This window comes from Mauremys mutica, chromosome 2 (assembly GCF_020497125.1).
Source record: "Mauremys mutica isolate MM-2020 ecotype Southern chromosome 2, ASM2049712v1, whole genome shotgun sequence".
Lineage (NCBI taxonomy): Eukaryota > Metazoa > Chordata > Testudines > Geoemydidae > Mauremys > Mauremys mutica.
In genome coordinates, this window is record NC_059073.1 from 296,478,687 (window position 1) to 296,492,895 (window position 14,209).

Genomic DNA, 14,209 nt, shown 5'->3' on the forward strand with positions numbered 1-14,209 from the left:
TGGTGAAAGAGGCACCTCTCGCAAAGGCAGGCTTGTGTAGGCGGCGAGAGAGACGGGTGCCCCGGGGACTGACTGACTTCATGGTCAGGCTGTTACCAAGCCTGAGGATTTCACACTGTTGGTGAATCTAAGTACAGAACTCACAGCCCGTGTGCGCTTCGTGTCCTGCCCCGAGAGTGGCACCGTGCTCTGGCCCCCGCAGGACAGCTTGGCATGTGCATTGCTGTATGTTACTGCAGAGCCGGCACTGCGCAAGCAGCCAGTGCTCTGTGCAGCAACTTGGGCGCGGGGCTCAGACAATCTGAGCGAAGCGGCGGGTGTTCCCCTCAGGATGCTGCCATCCTCCCGGCCCTCCATGCCCTCTGGCCTTGCATGTAGCTCTGAGTATCATGCCTGGTCCTGCCCCGGCAGCCAGCCATGTGCTGCGGGCACCGCTCAGGTAGCCATCTCAGCACCCCAGGACCCAGCAGTGCAGGCCACGGGCGGCTGCATGGGGTGGGAGCCTGGGAAGGATGGAGGGGTCAGAGTGGGCAGTCAGCTGAACAGGAGCTCCCTGGGCCATGCTGAGCCACACAGGGCCAGTGCGATGCAGGGATGTGTGCGCAGGAGCAGGGTGGGATTGGTACCTCTGCGCATTCGTGCATCCAGCACAGCTGCAAACTGGGGAACAGTTGGCTCGGTGGTAGCCAGCGGAAAAGGATCTGCGGGTTCTAGAGGATCACAAATGGAATATGGCCCAACGTGATGCAGCTGTGAAAATGGTTCCTGTCGTTCTGGGGCGTATTAACAGGAGTGTCGTATGTATGACACGGGAGGTCATTGTCCTGCTCTACTCAGCACTGGTGAGGCCCCAGCTGGAGCCCTGGGTCCAGTTCTGAGAGCCACACTTCTGGAAAGATGTGGACAAACTAGAGAGAGTCCACAGGAGAGCGACAAAACGATGGAAGGTTGGCAAACCTGACTCTGAGGGAAGGTGGCGGCGGGGTGGCCGGACAAGCCCTGTCAGGGAGGGTCTCGGTAACGGTCGGCCCTGCCTGAGCGCAGGGGGCTGGACTTGGTGAACTCTCGAGGTCCCTTCCATCCTGACAGCGTGTGATCCCGTGGCTGGGAACAGCCGAGCTGGAGCGCTGTCTCAGGGCTGGGCCCACATTTCAAAGGGGGCGCAGAACAGAGCCCCAGCAATGATCTGAGGGCTGGAGCCTGGCAGGGAGAGGCACTCAGCCCCCAGAGGGGTGACTCGGTTAGCGTGTGGGTACTGTGCTGGGGACACCAGCCGGGGTCAGCTAGCTGAGAGAGTCCGGACAGAACCGACGGCAGAACGTTAAAACCCAGCTAACTCAGGGAGGAGTTGGGCCCAAACTTCCAAGTGAGGGATGAACCTGTGGGAGGAGCAAACCCCCAGGGCAGTGGTGGGGTCTCTGTACTTGGCTGTCTCCAGAGCCAGGCGGGTACCTGCTGGAAGATGCTTGGCCAAACACCAGTTATTGGCTAAGTGGGTGAGATTCACTCCCCTGTGCGGTGCAGAAGCTCAGACGAGACGATTGAAGGGTCCTTTCGGGCCCTGAACTCTGTGTGTCTGTGGGAGAGGGCGTCCAAGGCAGGAATCTGTGTGATGAAGTGGGTCTGTTCTTAATGTTTCCTCTGAATACTGTGTGGGTGCCTCAGTTTCCCCTATGCATTTCTTAAGTCTCCAGGGTGCATAAATGGCCGACACACTGTCTCCTGGCAACAAATGGCTGGGGCCCTTCCCCCCTGCAAGGGGATGGCTAAAGGTGAACAAGGAGATCAGGTGACCTCCTGGCCTGGGAAAGAGACAAAGGCCAGAGAGGAGGGACTGGAGGGGGTTTCAGTTTGGAGCTGGCTGGGGACAGGAAGTGAGGGCAGACATGGGGGTCTGGCTCACTGCCCCCCAGAATGGACCTGGCTGAGGGTCCCGTTCTCTGTACCTACAAGCTCTGTTTTAGACCCTGTTCCTGTCATCTAATAAACCTCTGTGTTACTGGCTGGCTGAGAGTCACGTCTGACTGCGCAGTGGGGGGGCAGGACCTGGTGGCTTCCCCAGGACCCCGCCTGGGCGGACTCGCTGTGGGAAGCGCACGGAGGGGCAGAGGGTGCTGAATGCTCTGAGGTCAGACCCAGGAGGTGAAGCCGTGGGAGCTTCTTGCCCTGCAGACAGTCCTGCCTGGCTTTGTGGGGAGCAGTTCCAGAGCAGCGCCCGGGGACCCCGTGACACCCTGCTCCTGGCCAGTGCCTGACTGCAGCACCCCCTGCCCCTGATTCCTCCAGGCTGCAGTCCCTGACTCACGCCCACCCTGGCTTGTCTGCCCTCACATCTCGAGCACCCACGGCTCCTCACAGAACCGCAGAGCCCAGCCGAGGGTGCTGTGCTGCCTGGCTGGACAGGAGGCGGGGATCCTAGCCATGGGTGCTGGGGGTGGGACATTGCACTCTGCACTCTGGGGGTTCATGTCCTCCACTTGTGAGAACCCCCCTTGGCGTCTCACTGGAGCTGGGGGGTAACAGCTGGACGGGCTTGGCCCCCCTACGTTCACAGTCCCTGGTGTGCCCCTGGGCCCGGCGTGCGGGGCGGGGAAACCCAGCTGTTCAGATTGCCCTGCCGGTCTGCCGGGAGCTCCCGTGGGCGGGCGGGCCAGCTCTGCACCCTGCTCCTCCCTGGGTTCAGGGCAGGCTGGCCTGTGGCTCAGTGGGGGGAGCTCTGCCGGTGCTGAGGGGCGGGACGGGGGCGGGCGCCATCTCTGGCCTCCTGCCCTCTGCTCCTTTGGCAGCGGCTGGGTGGGTGTGGGGCTGTGGCCCCTGGCCAGGGGAGGTCTGTGTGTGCAGGGCCTGGCTCCCGTCCCAGGGCAGGATCCAGCACCGCAGTTTGTGGCACGCCGGCCGGCCGGGGGCCAGGTCTGGGCTTGCAGGCGCAGTGTGAGCGGAGGAGCTGAGCGAAGGTGCACGGAGCCGGAGCGCTGGGGTGGCTGACAGTCTGCACTGCCCCGGCCGGGCCGGGCACGTCTGGGGCATGGGGCAGGGAGAGCCCAGCAGCTGACCATGGCCGAGGGCTGGCCATGGAGCTCCCGGCCCGGGGCTGCCTGCCCCCGCAGGGCCGTGAGCATGTGCGAGTCGCTGGACCTGCGGGGCGACCCGGCGGTGCAGGCTGCCCTCTCGGCCGCCCAGCAGCAGAAGAGACGGCCCAAGAGCCTGTGCTCGGTGGGCAACGGGCTAGGCCCCGGCGCCCTGCTGCTCCCAGCGCCCCCCGCCAGAGCCCGCAGCGGCTTGCTGGACTTCTTCAGGCTGCGGCCTCCCCGCCGGCGGGAGGAGGGGGGCCTGGCAGATGGGGCGCAGCGCCTGCGCCCGGCCAGCATGACCTGCCTGCCCTCGGGGCGGCAGCCGCCCGCGGCCGAGGCCTCGGGCTTCCTGCGGGGCAGCTCCCTGTGGGGCAGCGGGCGTTGGAACATCTTCCGGGGCAGCAGCCGCAGCAGCCCCGGCCCCAGGAGGAACTTCAGCTCCCTGCGCAAGAGCTTCAGCTTCCGCCTGCGGCGGGGCCAGGAGCTGCGGCGCTCGGAGTCGGGGGGGCTGCTGCGCCCGTCGCGCCTCCGCACCAAGAGCGAGGGCGACGCCAGCTCCCTGCACACCTGCCCCAGCAAGCGGGACCTGCTGTACCCGGAGCTGGGCCGAGCCGGCGGGAAGCCGTGCTCAGGCTCCGGCCAGGCCGGCAGCCTCTGGAAACTCCTCACCGGCCGCTTCCGCAGGCGGGACCGGGGCAGCGCCGCTCCCCAGGAGCCCCCCCGAGGCACCGAGTCCATCCTTGTGGCCGTGGGGGGCAGCCCGCTGCGAGCATTGGGTAAGTGCCGCCCGGCTCCGGTGCCGCGGGGAGGAGCCTAGGCTGCTGGCGAGGGGCAGGTGGGCTGGGCAGCCAGAGAGAGACGCCCTGGGCCGGGGGGCAGTGAGAGCCTGCCCCAGTGAGAGTGTGGGGCTCGGGGGGGCGGGGTGAGAGCCTGCCCCAGTGAGAGTGTGGGGCTCGGAGGGGCGGTGAGAGCCCTGGCCTGTGGGGCTGTGGGAGGGTGGTGAGAGCCTGCCCCAGTGAGTGTGGGGCTCGGAGGGGCGGTGAGAGCCCTGGCCTGTGGGGCTGTGGGAGGGTGGTGAGAGCCTGCCCCAGTGAGTGTGGGGCTCGGAGGGGTGGTGAGAGCCCCGGCCTGTGGGGCTGTGGGAGGGTGGTGAGAGCCTGCCCCAGTGAGTGTGGGGCTCGGAGGGGTGGTGAGAGCCCCGGCCTGTGGGGCTGTGGGAGGGCGGTGAGAGCCTGCCCCAGTGAAGGCCCCAGGCCCTGGTCACAGTAGCTGGGAGGTGACACATTTGGGCCCTTTGCACTGGGGCGGAAATGCTGGTTGCTGTATCCCTGGTCTCATTGCGTGGCTCTGGCTCTGCCATAATATGGATGGGTGAGAGTGGGGGGAGGGGTGTTGTGTGTGTGTGTGTGTGTGTAGGGGGCGGGGGACAGTGGTGGGGGCTGGGTCCCACCCCCAAGGGGAGTCTGCGGCGCTGTCATCACAGGTGCTGAATGAACAACGGCTCGTTTGGTCCCCAGGGAGAGGTGCCCAGTGGTTCAGCAGGAGCGGGCAGGGCCGTGTAGCTGTGGTGAGAGCGGGGGGGGGGGGCAGAGGCTGGTAGCAGGGGGCGAAGGGCATGGAGCACAAGGCCACAGAGTGGCCCCTGGCAGGGAGGTTCTCTGGCTCGCGCGCCGGTTGGAGGGCTCTAGCAGGTCTGGCCACAGGCGCTGAATGAGGTTCCTGGGCAGTGCGCGGGCTGGCCTGGGGCTGACACACCCAGCCTGGCTCAGAGCTTCCTTCCCCGGGCAGCGCGGGAGCCGCTCTGGGCATTTCCCTGACAGGGTCTGCGCTGGCCCCCTCTCCCTGGCGGCGGCTGGCTCACCCCCAGACCCCGCTGGGCAGAGCTGTGGCAGGGCAGTGCCGTGGGCATGGTCTGGCCTGTTCTACACGAGTCAGACTGGATGCTCACAGGGGTCCCTTCTGGCCCGGGAATCTGTGACTCCCCCTCGTCGCCTGTGGGGCCCTGGCAATGAACGGCCACAAGGTCTGTGTGGACAGAAGCAGGTGCTGTCACTCGCCGTCTGTCCCACAGCTCGTGCCGCCTTGGGCCTGCTCCTTCCTCAGAGCCTAGGGCTCCTCTGGCCTGCCGGAGCCATGGCATGGAGCAGCCCCAGTGCTGAACCCGCCCAAGGTGGCTCTGACCCGGGTTTGGGCGAGAGGGTGGCAGTGGCCTGCAGCCTGGCGTGTGCCCAGCCCGGAGCAGTGGGTGGGAGGGGTGCCCTGGCTGGGGTGGCGCTGGGCTAGGCAGAGAACGGTGGCTGCAGGATGCAGGGTGGTGCATGCTGGCAGGTTGGCAGAGTCAGGGGGTCGGGCTGCTCTCACAGATGGGTCCCCGGCGGGTCAGGGCACCATGTTCGCCAGGCGCCTGCTCAGACCCAGGGCTCCTCTGGTTTCCGTCCTGCTCTTGGCTCAGAGCAACTGTGAAAGCAGAGCTGCTCTCTCCTGGAGGCGACTGATTGGGACTAGCCAGGGGCCTCGGGCGACCCTGAGGAGCCAGCTCTGGGCCTGGGAAGTGTCAGAAGAGGGAGTGGGCTAGAGCTGCCGAGCTGGGTGAGCAGCGAAGGGATGGGAGTATGGGCTGGGTCAGGCAGTGCACTGGGGCTCTTATCCTGGGGGGCCCCTGGTGCAGACGCCATCATCCTCTGTGCTTCTCTCACCTCCCAGGGGAGGGGCTGGCTGTGCTTTGTGATGGTGCAGAAAGGAGGGAACTTGATGCAGGTCTCCAGGCTCCCTGGGGCTGCACGCTGCCTCCTGGCACGTCCCCTGGCTGGAGCTGGTGGGTGCAGAGCTCAGTGCTGTTGGGCTCCGAGGCAGGAGGTTCCCAGGCTGCAGGGAGGCAGCGTTCATGGCTCAGGAATGTGGGTGCGTCCCAAACAGAGGAGGGTTTGGCCCCTTCCCTTGCAGCGGGGGACCTGTTGCTACTTGCCAGCCGCCCCATGCAGGAGCTGCCTCCCAAGCACGGCTGTGGCTCGGACCAGAGCGTGTGACTGGGGAGCTGTCTGCAGCGCTGAGGAACAGAGGATGAAGGAGGGAGCCCGTCAAACAACCCAGATCTCTCTCTGAATGAGATCACCCCTTTGGTTGGTAACGGTGTCGTCACAAAGCCTTGTGTTGGTCCCACATGACATCTGGCTTAAACACAGAGCGATATAAAATTAACCTGGCACTCATTCGATGGATTAGGAAGTGGCTAGCGGCTGGCTCTCAGAAGGTAGCTGGGAATCATCCTGCAGTGGGTCTGTTTCTAGGGGGTCCCTCCACTGCTGAACGTTTTTATCAGTGACCTGGAAGAAAACATCAACTCCCCACTGGGGGTTTGCAGGTGACACACGGACTGGGGCGGGGGAGGAAGAGGACAGGGCACTGGCAGAGTGATCGGGAGCACTTGGTAAAGCAGGCACTAGTATCAATATGCGTTTGAATACAGGCAAATGTCAAGTCGTACCTTTAGGAATAACGGCTGTGGGCCATACTTGCAGGATGGGGGACTCTGTCCTGGGAATCAGACTCTGACAAGGGCTTGGGGATGGTGGGGGTAGATAATCAGCTGAACATGAGCTTCCGGTGCGATGCTGTGGCGAGGGGCTAATGCAGTCCTGGGGACTCCCGGAGCAGAGGTGATTTCACCTCTGACTGGCACTGGCGCGACTGCTGCTGGAATCCTGGGTCGGCACTCCCAGAAGGCTGTTGATAAATTGCAGCGGGTTCAGAGAAGAGGCCTGGGGGATGGTGATCGTGACAGACTCACGGAGCCCAGTCTCTCGCTAACGAAGAGAAGGTGAAGGGCCACGTGATCACAGTCGGTAAGTACCGATGTGGAGACCCGACAGGGCTGTTCAGTCTGTCAGACAGAGAGCTGGGCCCTGCGTGCAGTGAGAATGACTAGATTCCTGGTTGTGAGGCCGGAAGGTTTAGGCCATAGCACTCCCCAGGATAATTCCGGTTGGAACTAGAGCCTAGCTTTACAAGGCATCCAGTCTTGATTTAAACATTGCCAGTAACGGAGAAACCACCACAACCCTTGGTTAGCTGTGGAAAGCTGCCTGCTGTGACTTGCACGTGAGCACCAACCTCAGGGCAGGCTGGCAAGGAGCAGTGCAAAAACCCACCCTGGCCGTGAGTTCTGTACTTCGCGAGTGTGAACTCCTCAGGGACTACAGCAGCCTGACCATGGAGTCACTGACAGTCGCCTTGGCATCCGGTCCATCTCAGCGCCCAGCAGAGCCTGCCTGTGATAGATGGAAGGGTCACAACAGTAGTCAGGTTACAGAGGGGTAGCCGGGTTAGTCTGTATCAGTAACAACAACGGGGAGTCCTTGGGTGCCTTAGAGACTAGCATCCGATGAAGTGGGTTCTAGCCCACGAAAGCTTATGCCCAAATACATTTTTTAGTCTCTAAGGTGCCACAAGGGCTCCTTGTTTTTAGCAATATTCAGGTCGAAAGGGCCAGGTCAATTTTGCCTTAGCTCTTACATCAAAAAGACAAGGCAATCCTTATAGATTCATAGACTCCAGGACTGGAAGGGACCTCGAGAGGTCATCGAGTCCAGTCCGCTGCCCTCATGGCAGGACCAAATACTGTCTAGACCATCCCTGATAGACATTTATCTAACCTACTCTTAAATATCTCCAGAGATGGAGATTCCACAACCTCCCTAGGCAATTTATTCCAGTGTTTAACCACCCTGACAGTAAGGAACTTTTTCCTAATGTCCAACCTAAACCTCCCTTGCTGCAGTTTAAGCCCATTGCTTCTTGTTCGATCCTTAGAGGCTAAGGTGAACAAGCTTTCTCCCTCCTCCTCATGACACCCTTTTAGATACCTGAAAACTGCTGTCATGTCCCCGCTCAGTCTTCTCTTTTCCAAACTAAACAAACCCAATTCTTGCAGCCTTCCTTCCTAGGTCATGTTCTCTAGACCTTTAATCATTCTTGTTGCTCTTCTCTGGACCCTCTCCAATTTCTCTACATCTTTCCTGAAATGCGGTGCCCAGAACTGGACACAATACTCCAGCTGAGGCCTAACCAGCGCAGAGTAGAGCAGAAGAATGACTTCTCGTGTCTTGTTCAAACACACCTGTTAATGCATCCCAGAATCACGTTTGCTTTTTTTGCAACAGCATCACACTGTTGACTCATATTTAGCTTGTGGTCCACTATAACCCCTAGATCCCTTTCTGCCATACTCCTTCCTAGACAGTCTCTTCCCATTCTGTATGTGTGAAACTGATTGTTCCTTCCTAAGTGGAGCACTTTTGCATTTGTCTTTATTAAACTTCATCCGATTTACCTCAGACCATTTCTCCAATTTGTCCAGATCATTTTGAATTATGACCCTGTCCTCCAAAGCAGCTGCAATCCCTCCCAGTTTGGTATCATCTGCAAACTTAATAAGCGTACTTTCTATGCCAACATCTAAGTCATTGATGAAGATATTGAACAGAGCCTGTCCCAAAACAGACCCCTGCGGAACCCCACTAGTTATACCTTTCCAGCAGGATTGGGAACCATTAATAACGACTCTCTGAGTACGGTTATCCAGCCAGTTATGCACCCACCTTATAGTAGCCCCATCTAAGTTGTATTTGCCTAGTTTATCGATAAGAATATCACGCGAGACAGTATCAAATGCCTTAGTAAAGTCTAGGTATACCACATCCACCGCTTCTCCCTTATCCACAAGACTCGTTATCCTATCAAAGAAAGCTCTCAGATTGGTTTGACACGATTTGTTCTTTACAAATCCATGCTGGCTATTCCCTATCACCTTACCACCTTCCAAGTGTTTGCAGATGATTTCCTTAATTACTTGCTCCATTATCTTCCCTGGCACAGAAGTTAAACTAACTGGTCTGTAGTTTCCTGGGTTGTTTTTATTTCCCTTTTTATAGATGGGCACTATGTTTGCCCTTTTCCAGTCTTCTGGAATCTCTCCCGTCTCCCATGATTTTCCAAAGATAATAGCTAGAGGCTCAGATACCTCCTCTGTTAGCTCCTTGAGTATTCTAGGATGCATTTCATCAGGCCCTGGTGACTTGCAGGCATCTAACTTTTCTAAGTGATTTTTTACTTGTTCTTTTTTTATTTTAACGTCTAAACATACCCCCTTCCCATAAGCATTCACTATGTTATCCTGTAATAAACTAGCGACAGACATGTTAACGAGGAAAAGGAAACGAGTTAATTACGAGGTTAAAGCAGGTGAACGAACACACTCTCTTTCTCTCTCTCTCTCTCTCTCTCTCTCTCACTTACTTCAGTCTTAAGTTCCAAAAAGTCATAGAAGTGTCTAGAATCAGCAAGCTGTGTGTGACCTTTAGGGCTAGCCCAGGCTGAGCACGGGGGATCCCCCCTCCCCCCTCAGTCTATGCAGCACAGAGATCCAGGGGGTTTTATTCTCCAACTCTTGTGTGCTCTGAGCTGCAAACTCAGCTGACCGGCGGAGTCCCTTTTTATCCTCCTACAATTGTCGGTCTGCTGTCGATGGCCGTTTCCTGTTGGGCCTCTGCTGGAGAGCAGCGCTGCTCGCTACTTTAACATCTCTGGTCTGGTGACGTGCACTGTCACGGAGGCTCACAGTACAACCGCTCAGATATCACCTCACGACATGGGGTACGGCTGTTATAAGGGAGGTTAATGCCGGCCGCAGTTTACAAGCATTCCAGACAGTCTGAGCACTAGCCACGTTCTGTGATTCTGTTCTAACAGTGCTAACACCCAGGTGAGCCAGCCGGAACCCGGCTAGGTATCTGTCAGTGTTCAGTGACACACAGGGTCCTTGGCAGGAGCTGGCACCTGCTCTGCCAGTGTCACAAGTTGTTCCAGTGGTTCATTATCCTCCCTGTCCAAAGATGTACACGTTCTGTCCAGTCTGAATTCGGCTAGCTTCAGCTTCCAGCCGCTGGACCGGGTCAGACCTCCCTCTGCTAGACTGAACAGCCCATTGCCAGGTGTTTGTTCCGCATGTCGATAGCTGTAAAGTGCGATCAGATCACCCAGAACCTGCTCTTTGTTCAGCTAGACAGTGAGCTCTTCAAGCCTATCATAAGGCAGGTTTTCCAGTCCTTCTCTAAACCCTCTGCAATGTATCCACATCCTTCTTGCCCTGTGGACAGCAGAACTGGGCACCGTATTCCAGCAATGTTGCACCAGTGTCAGATACAAAGGTAAAATAACCTCCCTCCTGTCCTTACCTCCTAGGATGGCATTAGCTCTTTTGGCCACAGTGTAGCCTGGGGGGGTGTGACGTTATTGATATAAATGGGGACCATATAGAACATGGGTTGCAACCAAGGTCCTGTAGTGGCACCAAATCCTAAGTAAAGGGGGTCATATAAGGTGTCTAAGACCAGGTTCTGGGTTGCTGATTATAATTATGCTGTCTATATGTCTGTATCATTTTTAGTTGAAGTTATGAATGTTGGCTCTAGGCTGTCTGTATTTCAAGTTTGTGCTGTGCTTCTGGGGGAAGCCTCCCAGACAAGCTGGTGTTAGCTCTGCCTAGCCTGTTTGATGGCCCATTAAGGACCATTAAGGACACAATGGACCCATGGAGAGAAGGCAGACACGCCTTGTGACTCAGCAAAGTATGCAGGGACTGGCCCATGTGACTCCAGGCTCCATTTTGCTGTAAATTTCCACAGTGAAGACAAAGAGATTCTTACACTGGTCTTCAATCCTGCTTCTGACCTCTGGAAGGACTTTGCTACAAACTGAAGCTTTACACAAGGGACTGAACGACCCATCCCAGTGGGGGATGCATTCCAGAGACTCAATTTGAACCTGCAGTTTACTCCAGCACTGCTGCAAGCCTGAACTAAGAACTTTGCCATTACTGTATGTAATTGATTCCATTTAACCAATTCTACCTCTCATTTCCACCTTTTTCCCTTTGTAAATAAACCTTTAGATTTTAGATTCTAAAGGATTGGCAACAGCGTGATTTGTGGGTAAGATCTGATGTGTATATTGACCTGGGTCTGGGGCTTGGTCCTTTGGGATCGAGGGAACCGTTTTCTTTTATTGGGGTGTTGGTTTTCATAACCATTCATCCCCAGGACGAGTGCACTGGTGGTGATGCTGGGAGACTGGAGTGTCTAAGGAAATTGCTTGTGTGACTTGTGGTTAGCCAGTGGGGTGAGACCAAAGTCCTTTTTGTCTGGCTGGTTTGGTTGGCCTTAGAGGTGGAAAAACCCCAGCCTAGGGCTGTGACTGCCCTGTTTGAGCAATTGGTCCTGATTTGGCACTCTCAGTTGGGTCCCGCCAGAATCGCTCCGTCACAGTGGCGTAGTCGGCAGGATCCACAGAACCAGGTCAATTAAGCTTTGGGTCAGAACCCCACGCTATCCAAATTTTAACTTTGGGATTGAGAGTTTGGTGGGTTAAAGATCAGTGACCATGCTACAGAGAGCATCAGGAAAAGCAAGGAAACTGCAAGCCTTGAGAGACAGTCTGCAGTTTGATTATGAGCAAGAACTGGCAGAAATTCGAATGGAGAAAGAGGCTGATGAGAGAAAGAAAGAAGTTGCTAGGAGAGAAGAAAAAGCTCGTAAGAGGCGTCTGGAGCTGCTGGCTGCTGAGGAGAAAACTCGACAGATGCAACAGGAGACAGCTAGACTCCAACTCCAAGTCAAAAAAGCAATGGAAGAACAGCAGAGACTGTATCCTCTTGAAAGTCCAGTTTGTAACAATGTTGGTATGTTGTATAACTCTGAGCAGTTGTCTGGGGGTAACCAAATGTACCCCAACAATGCCACCTTTTATGTCAATGCTGTTACTGTGTGTTCAGTAGGGGGTGGCCCCATAAATTGTGCCAGTGCTATGGATGGGAATGGTAATGGAAAATTCATAGAGTGTGTAAAAGTCAATGGTAAAAGCTGTTTAGGGCAAATTATGGCTTCTAACATCACTCTTGTTAAAGCAGATCTGGTCAAAGAGGAAGATTATTTACCAAATCAGAGTGTGAATGTTGTGATCCTCTGTGAGTTTACTGTCCGTGTGCCTTTAGCTAGAATCCACCTTGAGTGGAATGGGGCTCAGCATGAAGTGATAGCTGGCGTCAGGAAGTTATTGCCTAAAGATCTTTTAATTGGGGAGAATGTTACAGCTTTGTTCAGTCCAGGTAGCCAGTCACAGGAGAGGAATGATCTTAAACCTGTGTCTATTGTGAGCAATGATTTGCCTGAGGAGGGTTGCTCCAAAGGTTTGTCTGTGCAAAAAAGCAGTGTGTCTGGGAATGAAGTTTCTGAATGTCTGTCTGATGTCTCAGAAGGAAATCTGGAGTTAGATCAAGAGCAGAAAAATCTCATTGGGGAGGAAAATGTTTCTCAGGTTAAATCCCTAACTGAGGAAGGAGAGGGTAAATTTGTAATGGGTAATGGATTGGTGGCTAGTGCAGCTTGTAGAAGTAAACCTGAAATGGGTAACTGTGATTTGCTAAAAGTAGCTCAGTGTAGTGAAAAGAGCAGCAGCTTATCTGTTGGGAGAGGCAATGTGCCTGGTAGGGAAAGTTTGGAGGAGCCTAGGCAGCCTTGTGAGCTGATGGCTTTGTCTAATCAGCAGTTTGGGAAGGGAGGGATAGTGGAAGATGAGTGTCCATATCCCTTACCTGTTTCCTGTGTGGAGAAATGTGACAGTGGAGGGAATGTGCCTGTGTCTGTCAGGAGTATTGACTTGCCTATAAAGGAAGCTACCCCAGTCTCCAAGCAGTTGTCTGTGAACAGCCCTGTGTGCTGGGACAAGGGAAGTAAAATCCCAAGCTGTGTGTCTGGTAAAGGAGAATGTGTCTCCGGCTCTTCTGTGTCTGTGGAGCAGACAGAAGGTGCCTGTCAGCCTGTGATGGTTGAGGGTGATTCAGTTGTCTCGAAGTTGGTTGTAAATACAGCTAAAGCCCAGGAAGGGAATGGTCCTGAGTTTGGGTCTGCTGGGGAGAATGGCACTGTGACTAGGTTGCATCCAGTTAGTGTCTTAGCAAAATCCCAGAGAACAGACAATTCTGGTGCTTGTGGTTTGCCAGTTGCTAATGTGTGGTTGGAAAAGGGTGCAGCAACTCTGTCTGATCAGGGTGATACCCCAGCCAGGGCACAAGGAGAGCATAAAGGTGATTTAATTGTGTTACCGACTGACAGTTTGACAACTTGTAGCAAGAAGGAAAAGATTCCTGAACTTGTTCATGGCCAAGGGAAGGATATTGTTTCTAACCTGTTATCTAGAAAGTCTGTAGCATCTGTGGTTGCTCAGGGAAGTGTTCCTGTAGAGCAAGCCCTAGGTGAAGAGGGGAAGGGCAGAATTTCTGTGAGGGGTGAATTGCTGCTTAGAGAAGCTCCTAGGGAAAGGAATCCTCATGGTAGCCTGTGCAAGCAGTTTACTGCAACTGAAGGGTGTAAAAGTGATTTAATCAAGAAAGTTTCAGTTCCTAACAGCCAGAAATTTTCTGTTGTGAATGGATCCACTGACTTTCCTTTTGAGAGATCCAGTGTGGGCAGCTTTGAAAAGGTCTCAGGTGGAGTAGAAGCTGTTAAGGAAGTTGAGCAGCCCTATAACCACCTGGCTGTGTGTGGCCAGCTTGTTGGTGGGGAGACAATGCTGTTGGGACAGGAATGTCTCCATGCTGAATCTGTAAGTGAGCAGTCTGTGCTTCAGGATCTGAGGACAGATTCAGTTACTGGTGTTTCAGAGCAGAACAGTTGTATGGCTAAATGCTTGAGGAGGCAGGGGAGAGCAAGCCAGCTCTCACCCTCAGACTCTTTGGATTTGTGTGGTACCTCTGTGAGACAAAGTCCAGCCTTGGAATCCATAGCAGCTGAAGAGTTAAAAGCTAGTGTGTGTGTTGATGCGAATTACTTGGCTGGCAGGGAGAAGACAGAATTGCTAATAGCTGTTAGCACAGAGGGCCCGCCCCATCAGCCAGTGAATTCTGTTAAGCAAGAGAAATCAGGGTTTAATCCAGAAGGAAAGAGAAGACTGAATTTTGCAAAGGGAAGCCACAGGTTAACCCTAAAATGTCCAAACTCCAATGGTATTGAGCCAAGGGTGTGGCATGACAAACATGATTGTAAATGGACACTTGCAATGAATTTGTTGTTATTGCTAATGCTAAT

The 14,209-nt window shown here is 55.5% G+C and overlaps 1 protein-coding gene across 3 annotated transcripts in view; it reads left to right on the forward strand.

Moving 5' to 3' along the window:
* Positions 1-14,209, forward strand: part of AGAP3 (ArfGAP with GTPase domain, ankyrin repeat and PH domain 3) — a 231,672-nt gene that overhangs the window by 61,279 nt on the left and 156,184 nt on the right. Inside the window, exon 1 of one of the 3 annotated variants that reach the window (XM_045004284.1) lies at positions 2,967-3,847. The exons of the other annotated variants lie outside the window; for them this stretch is intronic. Coding sequence (XP_044860219.1) covers positions 3,055-3,847 — 793 coding nt within the window. The 5' untranslated portion in view covers positions 2,967-3,054. Of the gene's footprint in view, positions 1-2,966; positions 3,848-14,209 lie in introns of those variants that run through there. 3 annotated transcript variants of the gene reach the window in all.